At 38.7% G+C, this 24,599-nt stretch overlaps 1 protein-coding gene across 8 annotated transcripts in view; it reads right to left on the bottom strand.

The window, feature by feature from the left end:
- HERC2 (HECT and RLD domain containing E3 ubiquitin protein ligase 2) overlaps positions 1-24,599 on the bottom strand; it is a 240,982-nt gene that overhangs the window by 171,957 nt on the left and 44,426 nt on the right. For all 8 annotated transcript variants that reach the window (XM_025982238.2, XM_025982239.2, XM_025982240.2 and 5 more), the window contains 10 exons: positions 16,841-17,060; positions 12,786-12,886; positions 12,127-12,283; positions 10,266-10,376; positions 8,930-9,101; positions 6,868-7,041; positions 4,145-4,333; positions 3,397-3,548; positions 768-925; positions 565-678 (listed from right to left, as the gene is read on the bottom strand). In XM_025982238.2, coding sequence (XP_025838023.1) covers positions 565-678; positions 768-925; positions 3,397-3,548; positions 4,145-4,333; positions 6,868-7,041; positions 8,930-9,101; positions 10,266-10,376; positions 12,127-12,283; positions 12,786-12,886; positions 16,841-17,060 — 1,548 coding nt within the window. The remainder of the gene's footprint in view (positions 1-564; positions 679-767; positions 926-3,396; positions 3,549-4,144; positions 4,334-6,867; positions 7,042-8,929; positions 9,102-10,265; positions 10,377-12,126; positions 12,284-12,785; positions 12,887-16,840; positions 17,061-24,599) is intronic.

The following is a 24,599-nucleotide window of genomic DNA, read 5'->3' as shown; positions in this document are numbered from 1 at the left end:
AATAATACATATATTAATTGAATTTAATTTTTTTAAAAAGTCAAAATAAAAATAAAAATACCCCCCCAAATTACTATGATTCTAACCATCAAACCCACTAAATGTATCCTCAAAGGAAAAGCAAAATGAGTATAATCTCAGTAATGAACACAAATACAAAAGTAAAATTAAAAACAAGTCAACATTGTAGCATCATACTAGAATCCACATAGACTAAGCAGGATTTACTACAGGGAATCAAAGGTAGCTGAAATTAGGAAATATAATAATAATAACCAGAAACAATTCAGAATGTCAATTATTCCACTGTAACTCTCATTTTTTATCATAAAATGCCCAAATAGGAAGGATATAGCAGCTAACTAGCTCTCTGACTCTGGGCAACAGAAATTAAAAGTCATATAACTTCTTAACCTCTGAGTTAAGACACTGAGATGCACACCACTTAAAGATGGACAAAGGGTAAGCCAAATGAGGTCCACTATTCTTCAAAGCTCACTCCTTTTAGGAAAGCGGCACTCCTCATCCTAAGAACCTGCCCAGGGCAGCATGAGCACTGCGTACCATTCTCTGTCACAGCCAGGGTTTGAGCGTCCCCGCTCCCACATGCCACATCAATGACCTTCAATCCTTTAAGCCCAGCTACCAGCATCGGGATGGCCTCATCTTCACTGGAGCCTTCAAACAGATAGGACAATTGTTATTTTAAGTCCCTCAAAAGAAATAACCTCCCACTGCATGCTCAAGCTGGCTCAGAGCAAATGTACCATGGCCTAGTCGGCCGTAGTTCCCTCGGCCCCAAGTGTACAGCTCCCCTTCGGCAGTGATGGCCGCACTATATGTGCTTCCACATGCGATGTGCACCACATGCTTCCCAGCCTGCTTTCCAGAGAAAGCAGATATCACCTTAGGCTCTTCCAAAGGCCTGTGGAGAGAAAGAAAACAAATGTAAATGTCCTTTTACACAGATCCTATTAGTGATAGCAAAGAAAATTACTATCTGAATAACCTGGCAGAGTGTCAGAACAGTTTTGCCTTTCAGGTGCCTTATGAAGTAACTAAGGAACATAGAATTCGAACACCCAACACTTCAATGACTGTTTGTTAATTGAGCACCCAATGCCAAACATGGTATGCAGCAGGAATATCAGAACAGGTTTGTTAAAGACTTGTAAAATCAAGTCTAGAGCAGCATTGTTTACAGTGGTGCAAAACAGTGACCCATCCATTGACAGACCACTCAGCAACAGGCACAAAGCACCTACTGACAGGCCCAACAACTTGGCTGAAACTCAGGGATCCTGATACGTCAAAGAGCCAGAGATAAAATACCACTTGTGACAGAGGCCAGATCAGAAACTGGAGGTAGGGAGTAGGGGATGATTGCAAAGGGGTCCAAAGTAGCAGGGGCATCAGAAATGTTCTTTGTCTCAGTTGTGGCAGTTCCCCCATGTGCACACATTTACTTAAACTCATCAAATTTAAAACTAATGGATTTGTAAACCTCATACAGATGGTTAAAATTTATACATTTGTTAAATAAATGAGGAAAGAATGAAGGAGCAAGGTTTACTAATCACACTCAATCTGTATTTTACAAATGAAAAGAGGAAGTATGGGCTAATTAGGTAGAAGTCTTAGTAGTTGGCTCTTCATTTCAAAACTAGTAAAATGCCCTATGCTTATAATCCAGAAAATGATTGACAACACTCAAGTCTATCCTCTCCAAAGACATGGTTTACTACTTTGTGAATAAATAAACGCACACAGAAGAAGGGACATACACAGGCACAAGGAGAGCTGAACAAACCTACTCTCATACCACTTCTCCTTCCTGTTTTTTTTTTTTTTTTTAAAAAAAGATTTTATTTATTTATTCAGGAGAGACACACACAGAGAGAGGTAGAGACACAGGCAGAGGGAGAAGCAGGCTCCATGCAAGGAGCCCGACATGGGACTCGATCCCAGGTCTCCAGGATCACACCCTGGGCTGCAGGCAGTGCTAAACTGCGCCACTGAGGCTGCCCTCTCCTTCCTGTTCAGCTCAAGTTTCAACCTCCCAAAGTTTCCCTCCAACTCCTAACATCTCTACTGATTTTTTTCCCTTCCCTCAACTTCTCAAGCAATGGACAAGTTACTTAATCTAGCATCTAGCACTTAATCTCAACTGAGTATTATTTAATTAAAAAATTGTGCTTTGTAATTGAGTACAAATTACAAATGACATAAAGGAAGGCAAAAACTAATGTCTCCAGCCTGTATCTCCATCTTTCAAGTCCTAGGTGCCTCATCCATCTCACCCCCTTCTAGTCTGAGAATAACAATCATTCTTTAAAAAAAAAAATTCTAAATTCCATAATTAGCATTCCTTTGTTTCTAACAATCATTTTACCACATTTGTCTGAATCCCTTACAACACTGTCAAGTTTAGGATATTTCTGCTGAATGCTAACACATAACAGACATTGCTCAGCTTTTTTGACAATATGAGATTCTACCTAGGGGGGGCCCACCTCCATCCCACCACAGTTAGAATAGGCCAGACACCTCTCAACTCGGCTGTTCATACTTCTAACCCACTTGACGTGGAGTTGCATCTTCAATTTTAACCTAAAGCCTAAGTTTTTCTCCATCAGGCTCCCCACTCAAACCCGAAACATATAAAAGGGTTCCCACCACTCTGTGGCAGCTGTGGGAATTCTCCATTTTTACAAACCCACCATTTTGTTTCACTCCTAGTCTCTCACAATAATCAAAAGCTTCTACAAAATAGGACCGTAAGAAACTACAGAGGGGTATCTGGGTGGCTCAGTGGTTGAGCATCTGCCTTTGGCTTAGTTTGTGATCCCAGGGTCCTGGGATCGAGTCCTGCATCGGGCTCCCTGCAGGGAAGCCTGCTTCTCCCTCTGTCTAGGTCTCTGCTTCTCTCTCTGTGTCTCTCATGGATAAATACAATCTTAAAAAAAAAGAAAAAGAAAAAAGAAACTATTGAGTTTTGTACCTATGAAAATGGAATGGCCTAAGGAAAGTAGGATCTTATCTGATAGAGACATATTGAAGTATTTCTGAATAAAGAAATAAGTAATGTGGGATTTGCTTTAAGAAACTCCACCATGTGGGGTATTGGTATGTATAGTTAAAACAGGAGTACCAAAGCTGGAAATTTTGAATATGGGAGAGAAGAACATGAAGGCCAACTAATGTCACCCTCTGTGTTGTGGGCAGAACTCCCATAGTGTCACTCAGGGGCTGACATATCTTGACAGCCTTCTCCATCCTAGCCCTACATGTCAGAGCAAATGGAAAACAACCCAGCCACACTTTTCTTTTCCACCTATTCTGGATAGAGCAACTCAAAGAGAGAACATGTCAATTACAAGAAAGGGCCATACATACACAGTGTCCCCATGGCCCAGTCGTCCACCATCCCCGCAACCCCAGGAATACACCTCTCCCGTGGCCGCCAGAGCCAGGTAGTGGTGACCATCAGAATGGGCAGCAATCTTTACAATGTTTCTGGAGGCAAGACCCTGGACCAGCTGTGGAGCCTAGAACAGTACAAACAGGAAAAAAATTAGTAAGCAATCCTAGGACAATGAAAACAAAAACAACATGACTCTTCTCACTGATGTATCTCATTTTAAGAAACCCTCCTCGAACTGAAAGAACATGAGGCTGCCATCCAATTGTCCAGATGACCTGCCCATTACCAACAGAGGAGTAGGCAGCCTCCAAGTGATGTGACATGACTAGGCCACCTCCACATAACGGAAATTCACAAGTCAAGGTGAAAAGCACCTTCCTTTAACAGGAACATGCTCTATCCCCATGAGGCCAAATTCTCTCATCTGTTACTAACTCCCCCCATAGTTGACTGAGTTTACACGTGGAAAATTAGTATACAAATGGAATCATGACAAGCAATAATAAGTGATACTGTAAGGAGTTCCCAATATTAACAACTAAGAAATTCTGCCCCCAAATCTTGACAATGATTATTAAGATTATTAAATAAAAATAATAAAACAATGAACAAGTGTTTCTAAATCTTCAGAAACCCAATGTCTTAAAGACTAGAACTCTGCAGCACCTATAGTAGAAAAGTATCCACAAAGGCAAGCAATCTGGGCCCAAGAACACCCACCAGTGTGTCACTATTGTAGGCCTGCGTGTACACGCGGCCATTCCTCGATAAGATCAAGAAGCGCTTCTCTGCACAGGCGATCTGCGTGACCCCCAGGTTGGCAAGTCCTTCACATTGAATTGGACCAATCACATTAGCGTAGTATTTCCATCCTATTAACCCCCATCCTATGACCTCTTGCAATGATCCCTGTAAGATAACAACGTAAGTAAACATTTTCTTTATAGTAGCAAGAATATTTTCTTCTTAGTCAAAAGAAAGAAAAATTTATGCTATGATTAACACTGAAATACCACAGGATAAAAACAAAGCATGTAAAGAAATACCAACATCCCATATTACCTTAGTTAACAGGTAAGATGAAGTAACTGAACAGGTAATTAATTCTTCCACAGCATTTCATTTTAATAGAAACCACTAAAGAGAAATATAAAGAGGAAGATGGCAGGGTAGGAAGACCCAGGGCTCACCTTGTACAGTGTGGCCACCTAGAGAACACCATGGGTATAAATAACCCAGAAAGCAGCCCAAAGACTGGCAGAAGAGACTTTCTGCAGACAGACATAAACAAGAGGCCAGAGCAAAGCAGATCCATCCCCTTGGATAAGCTCTGGACAAGATCCCATCAAAGATCCCATCAAAGCAAAGCCTGGCAGTGTGCAAGCAGCCCAGACAAGGGCCAACACCACTCCAAAGTGAGTCCTGCTCCAGGGAGAGGGGAAGATAACCACACACTAGTCTGACCGCGACCCCAGCAATGGGCTAGAGGCAGGCAATTAGTCTGACTACAGCCCCCATCCACCAATAAAAGTTTCTCAGGGACCAAAACAGGGCAAGTACGTACAAGTTTGGTGCTACCTGGTCTGGCTCGACTTGAACCCAAGGCATCCCTGGACTGGCCCACTAACACCACAGGCACCAGACTCTGAACAACAGGCAGAGAACCATCACAAACTGGACTGAAGCAAACAGAGCTCAGCCACAACAGTAGGATACTCCCGTAGCAACACATATAGGAGACTTCCTGAAGCACAATTTTCTGGTGAAAAGGAGACATTGCACTGTGGGGCCCTACAGGACCCCTTCTTCATAAAGCTACTACTCTCAAGTGCAGGAAACATAGCTAACTTTCCTAACACATAGGAAAAGACAAAATGAGGAGTAGACAAAATGAGGACAGCTTAGACAAAATGAGGAGTCAGAGGAACATGTCCCAAATGAAAGAGCAGAACAAAATCACCTAAACAAAATGGAGATAAGTAATATGTCTGATCGCAAATATAAAGTAATGCTCATAAAGATACTTGATAGAATTGAGAAAGAAGTGCAGGACCTCCATGAAACCCTCCACAAAGAGATAGAAGACCTAAGAAAGAACCAATTAGAGATAACTCATTAAGTGAAATTAAAAATACACCATCAGGAATAAATAGCAAAAAAGAGGAGGGAGAAGAACAGATCAACAACCTGAAGGACAGAGTAATGGAAAGTAATCAAGCTGAGCAAATGAGAGGGGGAAAAAATATGCAAAATGAGAACGGACCCCAAGGAACTCCGCAACACTGTCAAGCATAATGGTCACATGATAGGGATCCCAGAAGAAGAGAGAGAAAAGGGGGCAGAAGACTGAAGAGATAATAGCTTAAAACTTCTTGAATATAGGGAAGGAAAGAAAAATCCAGATCTGGGAGCCACAGAGAGCCAGCCCCCAACCAAACCAACCCAAAGAGGTCTGGCATCAAGACACAAAGCAAATAAGAGAGTCAAAAGAGAATTTTAAAAACAGCAAGAGAAAGTAAAGCAGTTTACATGCAAACAAAAATCATGATAGATGCAAACATGGAATACCGAGTTGCTTTAAAATAAAAAAAGTTCTGTTTACTAATAGAGCAAGCTCCTCAGTATATACTGTGTAGTGAAAAGAACAAGCTACGACATGCTACCAATAACATTTATTCCAGAGAATGCTGAAAGGATATGTGAGAGACTAGAGAAGTAAAAAGCAGCAGGTGTAAAACCAGTAGATGAGAGGACAGGAAGGAGGAAGTAACAGCATCTTTGCACTTAATTTTGATTTTTGAACCATGTGAATATACTTAGTTGGAAAAGAAACAAATGACTATGACTATAAAATGAAATTAAAATATACATCATGATAAATTTAAAAGTTAGGAAAACCTGGATACAAATCCAAATTCTTGTGTGACCCTGGAAAAATCCACTGCCATCCCAAATGACAGTCTTCTTAATCAATACACTGGGGCAGTATTGTGATGATCAGATGCAACTACATGTGGGAAGTCCTCAAGGGGCCTGCATGGCAGGCTCTTCATACATGTGGACTAGTGTTATCACTGCTCTTAGCAGCATCAAGACAGTTCATGGTCTGAGCCCCTACTTTACAAAAATGGCACTGGAACCTCTGTGAGGAAAGCAGAATGGCATGCAGTTGTTTGGATAAAGGAGAGCTCTCTGGGGACACATCTCCTGATTCTAGAACTGGGACAATGGATTGGATCCTAAATCCCTGTGTACCTCAGCTTGCTCATCACTCATTCTGATCATTGATAATACTTTAAACCATATACAAGATTTAAAAAGCTATAAGCCAGCTCTAGCCCCAACACCAGAGAAACTGAGTCTCCATATCAGCACAGAGTGAGAATCTAAGAGTGCTACTAACTATACAACATACAAAGAAGAAACACTGCTATCACACGTACCTTATGAGATGTTGGTGAGCTACACAGAGGTGGCATACAGGGAGTAGCCAGGCGGTCTAAATGGGCCATGACAACAACTGCAGTTTGTCTTAAGTCAATGGCAAGCTCATTGTCTTGTGGAAGAGTAAGGTACCTCAGGAAACTCTCATTGGGGCTCAGAGGACCAGACAAAAGCTACAGAAGAAAAGTAAACAGGCTTCTTGAGAATGGTGGAAAATTAAAGTAACACAATTAGCCCTTAACCATTCTTTATATTTTGGTACTCAACAGTTAGGCATTATCTGTAAATCTACTCCTTTTGGTCATCAAATGAGAAGTGTTATTGATGCAGTGACACTACACATCTACATATTTACACATTTGCTATAAAACACTACACACAGCAGTGCCTGCACATTTTGCACATCTATTACCCATGTGCATACTACACTCAGGTCAATGACGTGGCACAGACACTTTGTAGGCTCAACCCTCCAAGAGCCCTCAGAATACAAAGCAAGCTTCCTAGGAACACAGCACTGCACCTTAACCTGGTTTTGCAAACCAAAACCACTTATTTTAACCTAAATGCCACCCACCCTGGAGTAACCTAATGTTACTCGCACATTAAGTAACAAATAAAAAAAAAAAAAAAGTAACAAATATAATTCTTCTAAAAGCAGAGTAGCCTTATTCCCATTAAAGACTGCCAAGTGATAGAAAAATTAACTTTATAATGGAATGATGGCCTTTGTAGAAAAGACCTCTAAGATCAAACTTGTGTCTCTAAAAAGCAGCAGTCCCAGAGTTCAGACCCAGGACCTAGGCAGGCCCTTCTCTGCGACCAGCCTTACTGTTCTAGGACTAAACACAGTGATGACTTAGGTGGCATGCTCCACACAATGCCCCGCACACAGGAAGGGCCAACAAAAAGTAGGCCACTATTTTCAACGCTCTTTTTCTAGTATGTGTTTAAGAGTATGCAGATCAGGGACACTTGGGTAGCTCAATCAGCTAAGCTTCTGAATCTTGATTTCAGCTTAGGTCATGATCTCAGGATTGTGAGATCAAACCCCAAGTTGGGCTCTGCATTCAGTGGACTGAGTGTCTGTCTGTCTGTCTCTCTCTTTCTCTCTCATTTCTCCTCTCCCTCCCCACCCCCTCTCCCTGCACTCACGCACTCACGCACTCACACACACATTCTCTGTCATAAATAAATAAATCTTATTTTAAAATGTGTGTATGTCAGACTTAGTTCTGTGCTGCAATCCAGCTGGTACTCACTGATCTGAGGCCTTCTCCATAAATGGTATATGGAAGAGCATGAAAGAGGAAGACTTACCTGACTTCTCCAAGCTGGGTCAAAACAAATAAACATAAACCACTAAGCAACCTCATAGTAAAGCAGGTCCTCTGAACTAAACACACATTCTATCCCACACAAGCTAAGCCTCAAGTCCTTGTGCTACCTCCCCACATTATCACTGCAAGTGCCCAAAAGGACCTGCTTGACTCTCACACTTTGTTCCTGAAATATTGTCCGAATTTTTACCCATTTTCATGCCTTCTAACTAACTCCTTCACGGAGATAGGCATGACTTCTTTACATCTTCCTCAGCATCTTAAACTCACTCCCCATAACAGCCAAAGCACAGCCAAAGCACAGCCAAAGCAAGTTTCCAGGCCGCTAGAAATACACAAGCACTAAACCCAAGAACGTGAAGGGCTCAAGGCTCCAGTACAGCAGAAAGAAAAAAAAGCAGCAGAGGAATCTCTCTAAAAGTTCAAGCTGATACATGTCAAGAAATACATTCCTCCTACTAGGTACACACAATCCAGAACACACACAGAGGTCACGTGCTTGTGTGATACTCTACCACAGCAACTGAAACTCACCCCATGATAGCCCATACCTGTTCCACACCTGACTCACTGCTGTAATCACCAAATACACACCCTCCCCTAGAGACAACTACTGCCACAGATGTGCACTCCCATCTTGTTTATAAAAGGCTAAATAACTCTTTTAGAAAAACTGAATCAAGGTAGCTACTTAAATGCAAAATCTTGTTATGATACTTACGTGAGTGTCACCCTCTATATGAGGGGCATCTTTACTGCAGATGATGCTCTGGAATCTTTGCAGCAAAGGGAGAAGGGGGGCACTGGTGCCCTGGGCGGACCGCTCATTGTCAGTTTCCTGTGTCCCACTGTCCCACAGTTGCAGCAACAACAGGATGGCAGACAACATTTGGCTGAAAGAGAAAATATCTTTATTCTCTAGCAAAACAGATTAGTTTTTATCACCATGGTCTGTCAAAAATAAAAGCAAACAGCGAAATAAAATAGAAATACTTTAGATTTGAAAGGATACCACTAAAGTAAAACCAAAAAAATAATTCCTGGCAGTAAAATCACTGAATAAATACCAAGATTTTAGCAAAGATATCCATCTTCTGAGGATAAGAAATATAAAACCATTTAAGAAACCCAAACAGTATTAAAAAAAAAAAAAAAAAGAAAGAAAGAAAAGAAAAGAAAAAGAAACTCAAACAGTACAATTTTTTTTTTTAAGTAGGCTCCACATCTAGAATGGAGCCCAATACGGGGGCTTGTACTCACAACCTTGAGGTCAAGAGCTAAGTCAAAATCAAGAGACAGGGGATCCCTGGGTGGCTCAGCAGTTTAGCACCAGCCTTCGGCCCAGGGTGTGATCCTGGAGTCCCGGGATCGAGTACCCCAACAGGCTCCCTTCATGGAGCCTGCTTCTCCCTCTGCCTGTCTCTGCCTCTCTCTCTCTCTCTCTCTCTCATGAATAAATAAATAAAATCTTTAAAAAAAAAAAAAAAGAAAAGAGGGGATCCCTGGGTGGCTCAGTGGTTTAGCATCTGCCTTCGGTGCTGAGCATGATCCTGGAGTCCCAGGATCAAGTCTCACGTCAGGCTCCCTGCATGGAACCTGCTTCTCCCTCTGGCTGTGTCTCTGCTTCTCTCTCTCTCTGTATCTCTCATGAATAAATAAATAAAATCTTTAAAAAAGAAAAAAAGAAAAGAAAAGAAATCAAGAGTCAGACGCTTAGCCTACTAAGGTACCAAGGTATCCCTCAAACAGCACTTTCTAAAGGGAACTTCTAGGACCTTAACTGATGGAATAAAGATCATTTGAGGAAAATTCAAAGGGAAAAAAAAAAAAAAAACAGCTCCTACATTACTAGAAAATTGAACATAAAAAAAGTGAAGAAAACATAAGTGTACCCAGGTTAGACAGAAGAGAAAGTCCTAGGAAGTGGTTCTTTGATTACAGAACACCACACGTTTTCTATAATCACAAATGATTCAATGAAATAACCATAAAATGAAACAAATGTTCAGATACAGAGACATTTCCCTGACATATTCCCAGCCTGTGATTCTCCTCACCTCAGCGTGCCTCTCTGCACAGCCAGCTCTAACAGGATGGCCAGGGCCAGGTGCTGGTCCTGCAGAGGGATGCTTCCAGGCCCTTTGGTACCAGATGTTCCATGAACATCCCTGAATTGAAAACAGTAGACCCAAGAACAAAGTAACATGTGATCTTAAAAACAGCATGTATATTTTTAATATTTAGAATCAAGTTTCTGAGACTTAATACTCAAATTTAATCCGAGATTTTAAAGTATACAATTAATTTGTAAACATTATTGAACGGATTAATTCAGATACTATAAGATGACTATATTAGAAAACATTCCAGCATCCATAGCATAAAATTCTTTTTATCATTATTCAAATCATGGGTAGAAAAATGTTTAGATGTTTCCACTTTCAATGACATGTAAGGCTATTAGAATATTAACATCCCTCTATGTAAACGTAGAAAAATCAACTTCTAAAACCACCTGGCAAACACAAGCAAAATGTCTATGTGTATTTTTCTCTGATCAAAGAAATATTTCAACTTTTCCCCAATGATAAATAACAAGTCTTCTTAACCCAAGATGGGGAAGAGAGGACCTTCTGATATCACCATTACAGTTGAATTTTTGAAACTACAGTTGACCCTGAACAAGTTTGAATTGCACAGGTTTACTTATACAGATTTTTTTCAATATATACATATATATACATATAGAAAAATTTGGGGGAGATTTTCAATAATTTGAAAAAACTCACAGATGAACTATGTAGCCTAGAAACACCAAAAAGTTTAAGATTAGATAGTATAATAAGAATACAGTATATAATACAGATAATAACATATTTGTTAATCCACTGTCTATGTTACCAGTCAGGCTTCCAGTTCACAGTATGCTATATGGATTTTAAACTGTGTGGGGGATAGCACCTCTAATCCCCACAGGGTTCAAGGATCAAATTCCAAGCCTATTTCAGGGCCCACGGCCCTAAATCTTGCTGCAATGCCTTCATCAGCACGCTAGGGAGGGGAACTCATGGCCTGTTGGCATAGAGACCTCGGGTGTCCCTCCCTGAATACCGAAAGGACACAGCAGTGACCTTAGGCAAAAAGAATGGGAAAAGATTCACTTTTGCTCTAATTATGCCTTTGCTGCCGAATTATATATTGACTATATACATTTTTCTTTAAATTTAAAAACCGAGGCAGCCTGGGTAGCTCAGCGGTTTAGCGCCACCTTCAGCCCAGGGCGTGATCCCGGAGACCCGGGATCAAGTCCCACGTCAGGTTACCTGCATGGAACCTGCTTCTCCCTCTGCCTCTTTCTCGGTCTCTTGCATGAATAAATAAATATTTTAAAAATAAAAATAAATTTAAAAATGGTTAACAAAAACATATAGCACCTAAGACCAAAGTTCATGACTTTCCTTACAGAAAAATGATTCACATTCAAAATATTTTTACACTAAAATGAACAGATGCAGGTTTAAACATTTTGATCTTGGGTGGTTATTTAGTCCTACATTGTCTATTAAAACAACACCCATCACTCAGAATGACAGCATTCACATTCTCACCAAGAAGCACACAATAAGTGCTCAAACATTTTATGAACGACTAATTCCCAAATCATAAAATATCTGAAAAAATACATTACAAAAACATCTTTCATTTTCCACCTGATTCAATACGATATGGGTCTAATCCTGGGTCTAATCAGAGATTCAAAAGCAAATATTTGAAAACCTAAAAACTAAGATCTAGAATCACAGAGCTAAGGGTGAGCTGGAAACAGCACAAACCTGCTCTAAAGAGAAGCCAGTGAGATGAGACTTTGAAGCATGTTAGGATCATTCACGCAGTAAGATGTGAAAAGAAAGAACTTACCCTGTCACGACGGATCTCAAGAACCTGGTTGCTCTCTCTACCACCTCCAGCCACACAGAGGACACAGTGCTTTCATCGAAGAGTGAGGCCTCAGGCAGAGCTCTCAAGGCATCCAGGGACTCCTGCAACAGCTCGCTGCAGAGATCTGCATCCTCCCCTGGGCACACACGTGTATCAGAGGAGGCCACCCACTCCTTAAGCAGCAATGACAAGTAAAGCCCTCCCCACTTTCCCAGAGAGGCCTCCTATTCCTCCATGTGAGAGGATGCCACTGTCACATTTTCAATCCCTCACTTTTCTCTCAACAAGATACTCTAAGAACTCAAGAGATTAAAACTTAATACAAGTGCCCCAAAGTCAGTTCAACTCGCCCATGAGCAATTCTAACTTCTTGTTCTCCTAGAAAATAAATCAGCATTGATGCACTGCAGTGGTTCACCTGGGATGTACACACATATGCGCTTTTTCTTTTTCTTTTTTTTTTTTAAAGAACAGACCTGAAAAATCAAACAGACTTAAGCCCCTCATTCTATAAACAAAAAAAAATGAGGCACAGAGAGCATATGGGATCAGACCAAGCGCATGTGGTGGCAGAACTGAGAAGACCACCCAAGTCTCCTGATGTGTTGGGGTTAACAGAACACTCTAGGCCTACATACCTGACCGCCAGGCCCTGCGTAAGAAGGCAAAGGCAAAGGAGAGAGCTGCTCGGGATCCAACTCTTGCAAGTCCTTCCACTCCTTTGCCTGTGGGCCGGGAACTGTGGACAACACATATGGGAGTTGTAATAACTGGTCAGTCAGAGTAATGTGCAAATACTAAAATAAGATAAATAATATGGAAGGATTTATATGAAAATGTGATCAATGGATTTCTTCAGACAGCAGGAAGACACTGTGTGACTTTTAGTTTCATATTTAAAAACTTATCAAATGTCCTTTGTAATGGAAATTTTTACTTTAAGAAAACATTTAGAATTTTAAGTGAATTGCAAAAATATTCACAAAATAATCTGAGAGCTGATATTATTAGAGAGAAACACAGGGTAAGCAGAAAATAGACATAAATACATAAATGGGGAGATTAAATGGCATGTAGTAAAGAAAAGGCAGGTAAGGTGATTGAAGAACACACACAGAATATGACAAATGCCTGAGACTGCACCCAGGGCTATGGAATCTATACTTTGGACTCTTTTAGATCTATGTGATGACGAGGAATAGAGATCCATGTATGTCTCCTATTCTCTTTTGCCCCTATCCTGTTGAGCTTAACCTTTCCTGAATTTAGTGCCTATCATTCTCATGAATCCTTTAAGTTTTTTACCATTTATATTTATAAAGTTAACAAGATATGCATGTTTTTAAAAAGTTATACAAACAGCATATAATAAAAATCATTCTAAAAAACAAACTACAATACAAAAAGTATACAATATAAACTTAATCATGCTTAGCAAGTACTTTTATTTTCAACTTTACACAGCTGAATATTTCTACTATATACAGTATCCTTCAAACTTACTAAATTTGCTTTTAAAAATGGGTAATGAGGAAAAAAAATGGGTAATGAGGGACACCTGGGGGGCTCAGCGGTTGAGCATCTGCCTTTGGCTCAGGGCATGATCCTGGGGTCCCCTGTGGGAAGCCTGCTTCTCTCTCTGCCTATGTCTCTGTGTCTCTCATGAATAAATATTTTTTTTTTAATGGGTAATGATATGGAATGATCATCCATAGAGATGTCAAATAAAATTAGTAGGGAAGAACGTGGGGACCCCACAGAGGCAGCTAGTATGCATATATCTATGAATCTTGAGCTTTAGGAGGGGAGCTCATGAGAAGACACACACACACAAAAAAAAACCTTAATTAATAACTGCCTCTAATGAAGGAATTGAGTGCCTACGAGACAGGAATAAGGAAACTTACACTTTATTTCTGAATAAGAAATATAATGATCTTTAAATTAGCAACACATATGCTGAATCTATTCAGATGAGGTACGAGGAGCCCTCACCAGAAAACTGCTTCAAGAGAAGCATGAAACTGGGGCTCCCCTCAGGCAATCATAACCTTGGCCCTGGAGAAAGAGCCCAACAGTCCTAAATCTGTACAGTGTAAGTCACTCTCTGTTTTACAAATACTCAAGAAACACTAACACACAAATAGTTTGGATCCATGCCCATCCACACCAGTCAACCATCCAACCCATTGCTAGTTCCACAAAAAAGGTAAAACCCACCACTAACCAGTAAGTTGAGAAATGAGGAAAAGAAATCTATAAAAATGTAGAACATATCACTAACAGAATAGCTAAAACAAAGATGTAATAACACCAAATGCTGACAAGAATGTGGAAAAACTAAACCACTCATACATAGCTGATTAGACTGTAAAATTGTACAGCCATTCTAGAAAGAGCATGGCAATGTTCTGCAAACCTAAACATAAGACATAGGAACTGAACTCCAGCGCATTTATTCCAAAAACTAAAACTTAGGTTCACACAAAAACCTGCCCACAAATATTCATAGCAGCTTTATTCATAATGCTCAAAATTGTTAAGTAACTGAGTGTCCTTCAATAGATGAATAAACAAAATGAAATTCAACCATGTCATAGAAATCTATGTAATGATGATACATGCCAACTACTTGGAAAAATCTCAAGGAGATAACACTGACTGATATAAGCCAAGGTTACAGAACAGACATCAAGAACAGACTAGGGGCTACCCAAGGAGACAGAAGGCGGCAAGGGAAAGGAAGTGAGTGTCATTATAAAAAGGCTCCTTGTCCTGTACTCTATGGCACTGGTAACAGAAATCCACACCTGTGATAAAATCATATGGAAAGGCACGCATATGTGCCTGTACACACACAGGCACGCATACACACACACGAGTTGAGAACATGTAAAACTGAGGAAATCTGAGTGAGAGAAGTCATCTGGATCAGAGTCAATATCCTCAATGTGACAGTAAACCATAGTTTTGTAAGTGGCTACCACTGGAGGAAAGTAGGTGAAGGGTATAAGGACCTTGAGAGCTTGTTTGGAGGTTCTAGCAGGGGAGCGCAGCTACTCGTATACCCTTGACCGAAGAACGGTCCTCCTCTATCGGGGATGGTCGTCTTCGACCGAGCGTGCAGCTTCGGGAGGGACGCACATGGAGCGGTGAGGGAGGAACGGGACACCCGCCTAGCCAGCCAGATCAGCCAAATCAACCCTGGCGATCAATGGGGTGACAGATGTCGCAGCCAGATCACCCTCACATCCAGGTGAAGGGTATAAGGAATCTGTACTATTTCTTGCAACTCCATATGAACCCACAATCATCTCAAAATACGTATTTTTTTAATTTTAGGAATTTGCTTGACCTAGTGAAAGGTAGATTTCAATTTTCATCAACACTTATGTCACCACAAAGAAAAAGCACAGAGAAAAATCAGTTGGGGTCTCAGTCACTTCTGCATCTTAGAAAATTCAGTCTCATTTAACAAACACATAAAAGTGCTTAAAGAGTCTTAAAACCTACCACCTCCATAGGCAGAACCCCTCTATGATCAGTGATCACCACAAAGGACCACTCACTTTCCAGACAAGAAGGAAAGAAAGAACCGTGCTGCTGGCTATCATCACATGTGTAGGAATCCTCTGTCACTTGGTTTACCTTAAAACTATCAAATATAGAACATGTAATCTGATTTCAGCTAGATTTAAAAAGAAAAACAAAACATGAAAAATGCTTCATTTAGCACTTATTGTTCCATGCAGCAAGATAATAAGGTGTTTTGTGGTTTTTTTTTTTTTGCCCACTGCTTCTTTCTGCCCCTGTACATTTCATGTGCTCCATAGGGAATAAAAGTCAGTATTACAATCAAATAAAACCAACTCTTTTTGCTACATAAAATATGGGTTATACCTAGAAATATCTTAGTCAAGCCTTCTGAGAACAAAACTGTGGTAGACAGCCACAATTTGGAAAAACAAAACTTTATATAAAGCCTTAAGCATTCTAGTTAATGTCTCAGAAAATCTGCCAATGTATACCAATATATTAAAAAACTATATGCCTGAAAGCATCTCTTACAATAAAAGAATTAGAAAATCACATTAGGAAGAAAAAAATAAACATCTAAACTAGCTCCTCACTAAATATCATGATCTGACTACTCTACCCTACCCAGTAGCAAAGTAAGACAAAAAGAATGTTAATGTTCAGACACCATTTTCAAAAATCTAGACATGTTTGTCTCCACCTTCGCTGGCTTCCACAGTTTCTTTACCGAAAGAAAAGGGTTTTTAAATAATGGCACAGATTATGAAGCACAGTTTGTTATTCTGAGCAAATAGGCAAAGCCATTCTCCAGACTATATGAAACTACGAAAAAGGAAAGCAAGAATAAAATGTCCTGGGGGATCCCTGGGTGGCTCAGCGGTTTGGCGCCTGCCTTTGGCCCAGGGCGCAATCCTGGAGTCCCGGGATCGAGTCCCACGTCGGGCTCCCAGCATGGAGCCTGCTTCTCCCTCCTGCTGTGTCTCTGCCTCTCTCTCTCTCTCTCTCTCTCTCTCTGTCTCTATCATAAATAAATAAATAAATCTTTAAAATAAAATATCCTAAGTATATTGCAAGTCAAACTTAAACTTGCCTTAACAAAACAACCTGTATTTTATATTTAGCTGGTATCAGGATTCCTTCTTCATTATATTATTACCTTTTTTTGTCCACAGGAGGCAAAGAAACACTGCTGCTTTTCCACTTAACTTTGACATTCTCCTGGAAAACAGTTCTATTCAAGGCAATGAAATACCGTTCCAAAATAACCAGCCTCTGCTTGAGTCTCAGGGCTGAAAGGGTAGTAGTGGCTGACTGGATGGCCAGAGTTTGCTGTTCTTTAACCAACACAGACAGACATTCTTTCAATTCATTCACATCTAGAAAACAAGAGAAGAAAATACTCGACCTCTCAGTATCTTCCATATAGTTTGGAACAATGTTAATAAAATGGATAATAGCAATAGTATCTAACATTTGAGTACTTAATATGGGCCAAAAATGGTTTTAAGCACCTTACACATACAAGGTAATTCTCATAGTCTCACACGATATTACCCCATCAAGAGATAATATTGTACATGTATTTTAAGGACCAGGAAACTGAGGCACAGAGAATTTACTCAAGGTGACCCAGAGGATTACAGTACATGAGACAGACCACTGTTAGCCACCATGGTATGTAGCCTCTCTGAAGCACTATTAAAGGTTTTAACACAAAATTGTAAAGTCAATACTTATCAGCAGCATATTTCCTACACACAGAGAAAATCTCTACCCATTATATTCATGTTATATAACCAAACTCAAAATAAAAATGTTTCAATAAAATTGCCTAGCACACATGACTCATGAAAGGTAATACATTTACTGGAATATTTCAGAGGAAGATAAAATAATTACACTAAACTTTAACAACACAGTCTTAAACTATACAGGTCCACTTATACACACATTTTTTTCAATATATTGGCAATTTTTTTGGAGATCTGCAACAATTTGAAAAAACTCACAGACAAATCACAAAACCTAAAAATATTTAAAAAATTAAGAAGTTAGGTATGTCATGAATGCACAAAATACATGTAACTACTAGTCTATTTTATCATTTGCTACCACAAAATATACACAAATCTATTATAGTTAAAATTTATCAATACTTATGACAAATACTTACAGTCCCTACAAGGTTGAAAGAAATGTAAACAAATCTAAAGATACAGTATTAAATCACAAGAACATAAAATTAACCACAGTACATACTTAATGTAACATACTACTATAACAATTTCATAACCACTCCTGTTGTTTTTGTAGTGAGCTCCAGGATTGCAAATATCGGCTTACAACACCAGGAGATGCTAACCATCTCCACATGAGCACCTGTCTAGTAAATTGCAGACTGCAGTAAAAAATGATCTCTAGTAGTTCTCATATATCTTTTCACTGTGTTTAGTGCAATATCATAAACCTTGAATAAAACTATGGGACTCCTACAGAGTGTCACTCATGATCTGGAAGTGCTCCCAAGAAGCAGAGAAAAGTCTTGATATTATAAGAAAAGGTTGAACTGTTTGATAAATACCATAGACTGAGGTCTACAGCTGTGACTATCTGTCATTTCAAGATAAATGAATCCAGTGTAAGAACCGATGTTTAAAAAAAAAAAAGAGGAAATTCATGAAACTGACACAGCAGCTACACCAGCAGACACAAAAACATTGTACTTTCTGTGAAATACCTTTTTATGTGGTATTGAAAATGCCGATTTTATGCGGGTGAAGGATTGCTATAAGAAAGGAACACCTATACAGACTCTAATGTGATTAAAGAAAAAGCAAAGCCATTTTCCAATGACAACCTAAAGCAAAGTGTAGGTGAAGATCAAAAGTTGGAGAATTTAATGCCAATAAGATGGTTTGATAATTTCAAAAAGAGGTCTGGCTTAAAAAATGTCAACAGGAAAAGCAGCTTGTCAATCAAGAGGAAGTAGACAAAGTCTCAAAATGCCATTCAGAAAGTCACTGAGTCACTGTGCATGCACAGGTTTTTTTTTGTTTTGTTTTGTTTTGTTTTGTTTTTTTTATGATAGTCACACACAGAGAGAGAGAGAGAGAGAGAGGGAGAGAGAGAAAGAGGGGCAGAGACACAGGCAGAGGGAGAAGCAGGCTCCATGCAGGGAGCCCGATGTGGGATTCGATCCCGGATCTCCAGGATCGCGCCCTGGGCCAAAGGCAGGCGCCAAACCGCTGCGCCACCCAGGGATCCCTGCACAGGTTTTTAATAAAAATGAAATTGTCCTATTCTGGGGGGGAAAAAATGCCACAAACAGCAGTTATTACTAAGGAGGAGAAGTGAGCACTAGGACTTAAGGCAGGCAAGGCTAGAAAAACTGCACTGTTCTGGTACAAATGCAGAAGGTTTACCATTAGGACTGCCCTTATCTATAAAGCTGCTAATCCCCAACCTTTGAAGGGCAAACAAAGATAAACACCAACTGCCAGTCTTGTGGCAGTCCATCAAGAAGGCCTGGACAAGAGCCCTTTTCCTGGAAAAGAAAAGGAATTAATTAGTAACAAAAAAAACATATGAAAGTATAAATCTCATTAGAAAGAAAAATATAGGGATCCCTGGGTGGCGCAGCAGTTTAGCGCCTGCCTTTGGCCCAGGGCGCGATCCTGGAGACCCGGGATCGAATCCCACATCAGGCTCCTGGTGCATGGAGCCTGCTTCTCCCTATGCCTGTGTCTCTGCCTCTCTCTCTCTCTCTCTCTCTCTGTGTGTGTGTGTGTGTGACTATAATACATAAATAAATAAAATTTAAAAAAAAAAAAAAGAAAGAAAAATATAGGGACAACTGGGTGGGCTCAGTGGTTGGGCATCTGCCTTTGGCTCAGAGCATGATCCTGGGGTCCAGGATCGAGTTCAATATCAGGCTCCCTGGGAGGAGCTTGCTTCTCCTCGGCCTATGCCTCTGCCTCTATCTCTGTGTCTCTCATTAATAAATAAATAAAATCTCAAAAAAAAAGAAAAAGAAAGATAAATATACAGTAAAGGTAAGTGATTAATCACTTATAAACCTAGCATAAGGGATCCCTGAGTGGCGCAGCGGTTTGGCGCCTGCCTTTGGCCCAGGGCGCGATCCTGGAGACCTGGGATCGAATCCCACGTCAGGCTCCCGGTGCATGGAGCCTGCTTCTCCCTCTGCCTGTGTCTCTGCCTCTCTCTCTCCTTCTCTCTGTGTGTGTGACTATCATAAATAAATAAAAATTTAAAAAAATAAATAAATAAATAAATAAATAAATAAATAAACCTAGCATAAAAGTCAAAAGACAAAATTAGTAAAAGTAAGTACAAGTATAATAGTTAAGAGATACACAAGATAAAAAGATGTAAACTATGACATCAAAACATAAAGCATGGGGGAGAGAGTAAAAATTTAGAACTTTAGAATACTTTCAAACTTAAGCTGTTATCAACTTAGACTGTTATGAATGTGTAAGCCTCAGGCTAACCATAAAATAAAAACCTATAGCAGATACACAAAAGATAATGGTAAAGAAATCTAAGCATAACAATAAAGAAAGCCATCAAACCACAAAGGAGGAAAGCAAGGAGAAGAAAGGAACTACAAATCAGCCAGAAAAAATATTAATAAAATGGCAATAAGCACATACCTATCAATAATTAGTATACATACATAGAAAATTCTCTAAAAGACATGGAATGGCTAAATGGATTAAAAAAAGAAAAAAACAAGATCCATCTATAAGCTGCCTACAAGAGATTCACTTTCAGATGGAAGGACACACACAGACTGAAAGTAAAGGGATGAAAAAAGATATTCTGTGCAAATGACAACCAAAGCAAAGTGGGTATAGCTATACTTGTAGCAAACAAAACAGACTTAAAATAAAGACTGTATAAGAACCAAAGAAAATGAAAAGCATTACATAATGATAAAAAATGATTAAGAAGTCCACCCAACAGAAGGTATAACATTTTTTTGAAGGTATAACATTTATAAATATTTACATACCCAACAAAGGAACAAATAAATACATAAAGCACATCCCAACAAACCTAAAGAAAGAAAAGACATCAGTACAGTAACAGCAAGGGACTTTAATATTCTACTTTCATCAGTGGATAAATCAACCAGGCATAAAATCAATAAGGAAATACTGCCTTAAACTACACATCAGACCAGATGGACTTAACAGATATATATATATATATATATAAATAATGGTATATATACATATATAAATAATGGTATATATATATATATATATATATATATATCAAAAACAACAGAATACACATTCTTCTCATGTCAACATGGAAATTCTCCAGGAGAGATCATATATTAGACCACCAGAAAAGCCTCAATAAATATAAGACTGAAATCACATCAAGCAACTTTTTCAACTGCAATAGTATGAAACTAGAAATCAATTACAAGAAAACTGAAAAATTCACAAATATGTGAAGATTAAACAACATGCTACTTGGCAACCAAGGGGTCAACCAAGAAGTAAAGAGAAATCAGAAAACACCTTGGACAAATGAAAAAAATATATATATATAGCATACCAAAACTTACAGGATACAGCAAAAGCAGTTCTAAAAGGGAAGGTCATGACAATAAATGCCTACATCAATAAACATGATACAACTCAAATAATCTAACTTTATGTTTCAAGAAACTACAAAAAGAAGAACAAATTAAGGATAAAGTTAGTAGAAGGAAGGAAAAAAACAAAGATCAGAGAATAATGAAATAAATAATAAAAAGACAATAGAAAACATCAACGAAAACAAGAATGGTTTCTGAAAAGATAAAACTGACAAACCTGTAGCTAAAGTCACCAAGAGATGTTACAACTGATACTACAGAAATACAAAAGATCGTCAGAAACTACTAGGAACAATTATACACCAACAAACTCACAATCCAGAAGAAACTGACAAATTCCTAGAAATATACAACTTTCTACAACTGAATGAGAAATAGAAAATATGAAAAGATGTAATCAGTAATAAACAACACACACAAAAAAAATCCAGAAACAGATGGCTCCACTGGTGAATTTTCCAAACATTCAAACAAGAATTAATACCAACCCTTCTCCAAAAACCTGGGGAGGAGAGAACACTTCCTACTGAATTTATGAGACCAGAATTACTGATACCAAAGCCAGATAAGGATAGGGGAAAGAGGGATCCCTGGGTGGCGCAGCGGTTTGGCGCCTGCCTTTGGCCCAGGGCGGGATCCTGGAGACCCGGGATCGAATCCCACGTGGGGCTCCCGGTGCATGGAGCCTGCTTCTCTCCCTCTGCCTATGTCTCTGCCTCTCTCTCTCTCTGTGACTATAATAAATAAATAAAAATTTAAAAAAAAAAAAAAAAAAAAGGATAGGGGAAAGAAAAAAAAAAGTTACAGGCCAATTTCCCTAATTAACATACACACCAAAATCCTCAGCAAAATATTAGTAAACTGAGTTCATCAATACATTAAAAGGATGCTACACCATGATCAAATGGGATTTATTCCCAGGGATGCAAAAACAGTTCAACATCCACAAATCAATCAATGTGATATACATTAACAAAATGAAAAATAAAAATTATATGATACTTCAATAGATTCAGAAAAAGCATTTGACAAAATTCAACATCTATTTTAGATAAAAGCTCTCAACAAAGTAGGTACAGATAAAATGTACTTCAAGATAAGAAAGGCCATATATGACAAGCCCACAGCTAACACTGACTTAACACTGGAAAGCTAGAAGCTTTTCTTACAAAATCAGGAACAAGACAAGGATGTCCTCTCACCACTTTTATTCAACATAGTGTTAGAAATTCTAACTAGAGCATTTAGACAAGAAAAAAAAATAAAAGCATCCATATTGCAAGGAACAAATAAAACTGTCACTACTTGCAGATGACATGATATTATATTTAGAAGACCCTATAGGCCACCAAAAAAAATTGTTAGAGCTAATAAACAAATTCAGTAAAGTAGGAGAATACATGTTAAAGGGGGCACTTGATATAATGAGCACTGAGTGTTATATGCAACTGATGAATCACTGAACTCTACCTCTGAAACTAATACTACATATTAATTTTATGTTAACTGATTTTAAATTTAAAAATAAAAATTTTTAAAAAGTAGAATAAAAAAGTCAATACACAAAAATCTGATGCACGTCTATAAACCAATAATGAACTATCAGAGAAATCAAGAAAATCCCATTTATAACTGCATCAAAAAGAATAAAATACCTAAGAATAAATTTAACAAAGGAGGTTAAAAACCTATAAAAAGCTGAAGACACTGATGAAATAAATTGAAGATGATGTAAATACACAGAAAGATAATCCGTGCTCATGGGCTAGAAGAATCAATATTGTTAAAATATCCACACTACTCAAAGCAATCTACAGATGCAAAATCTCTATCAAAACTTCTGTGGCATTTTTCACAGAAACAGAATGATCCTAATATCTATAAGGAACCACAAAAGGCGAAATAGCCAAAGCAATCCTCAGAAAAGAGAACAAAGCTATAGGCATCACACTCCCTAATTTCAAACTATGTTACTGTGATATGGTAATCAAAACAGTATGGCATCAGCATAGAAACACACAGAGATCAATGGAACAGAATGGAGAGCCCAGAAATAAACCTACACACATAAGGTCAATTAATTTACAACAAAAGAGCCAATAATATATAGTGGGGAAAGGACAGTCTCTTACGTAAATAAATGGTACTGGGGAAATTGGACAGGCACATGCAAAAGAATGAAACTGGATCACTATCTTACACCACACACAAAAATTAACTCAAATGGATAAAAATGTGAACATAAGACCTGAAACCATAAAAATCCTAGAATTCGACATTAGTGGTATGCCTCCTGACACAGATCTTGGCAATGATTTTTTTCAATCTGACACGAAAAGCAAAAATAAACAAAGTGGGACTCAACAAACTAACAAGCTTCTGTGTAGCAAAGGAAACCATCAACAAAACGAAAAGGCAACCTACTAAATGAAAAAGTATTTGCAAATGAATACATCTGATAATGGATAAGGGGTCAATATCCAAAACATATTTTTAAAAAGCAACTCCTATAACTCAATAGCAAAAAAACAAACAATCCAATTAAAAATGAGAAGAGGATTTAAATATATAGTTTTCCAAAGAAGACATACAAAAGGACAACAGATACATGAAAAGGTACTCAACAACATTAATCAAATAAACACAAATTGAAACAATAATTCAATATAACTTCACCTCTTTAGAATGGCTAGTATCAAAAAGACAAGAAATAACAAGTGCTGGTTAAGATGTAAGAAAAAGGAACACTTGTGTACTGTTGTTGTGAATGTAAACTGGTGCAGCCACTATGGAAAACAGGAAGTTTCTCAAAAAATTAAAAATAGAATTACTATATGATTCAGTAATTCTACTTCTGGATATTTATCTGAAGAAAACAAAAACACTAATTTGAAAAGATATATGCATCCCCATTTTCAGCATTAAAATTTCAGCAATATAAGTAGCATTTGCTACTTACAATAGCCAAGTAATAGAAACAACCTAAATGTCCATTTGTGGACAGATGGGTAAAGAAAATATAGTATATATGTATACTATACATCTGTAACAATATAGATGGACTCTGAGGGCATTATGCTAAGTGAAATAAGTCAGACATAAAAAGATAAATACCATAAGGGGCACCTGGGTGGCTCAGTCAGTTAAGCGTCTGCGTTAAGCCTCTGACTTCAGTTCAGGTCATGATCTCAGGGTTCTGGGATCAAGCCCCCAGTCTGCTTGTTCCTCTGCCCCTATCCTTGCTCGGGCTCATTCTCTCTCATAAATAAATAAATAAATA

The sequence above is a fragment of the Vulpes vulpes genome, chromosome 14 (genome assembly GCF_048418805.1).
Source record: "Vulpes vulpes isolate BD-2025 chromosome 14, VulVul3, whole genome shotgun sequence".
NCBI classification, from domain to species: Eukaryota; Metazoa; Chordata; class Mammalia; order Carnivora; family Canidae; genus Vulpes; species Vulpes vulpes.
The sequence above is the reverse complement of the archived record's forward strand: the minus strand, read 5'-3'. Positions and strand labels throughout refer to the sequence as shown.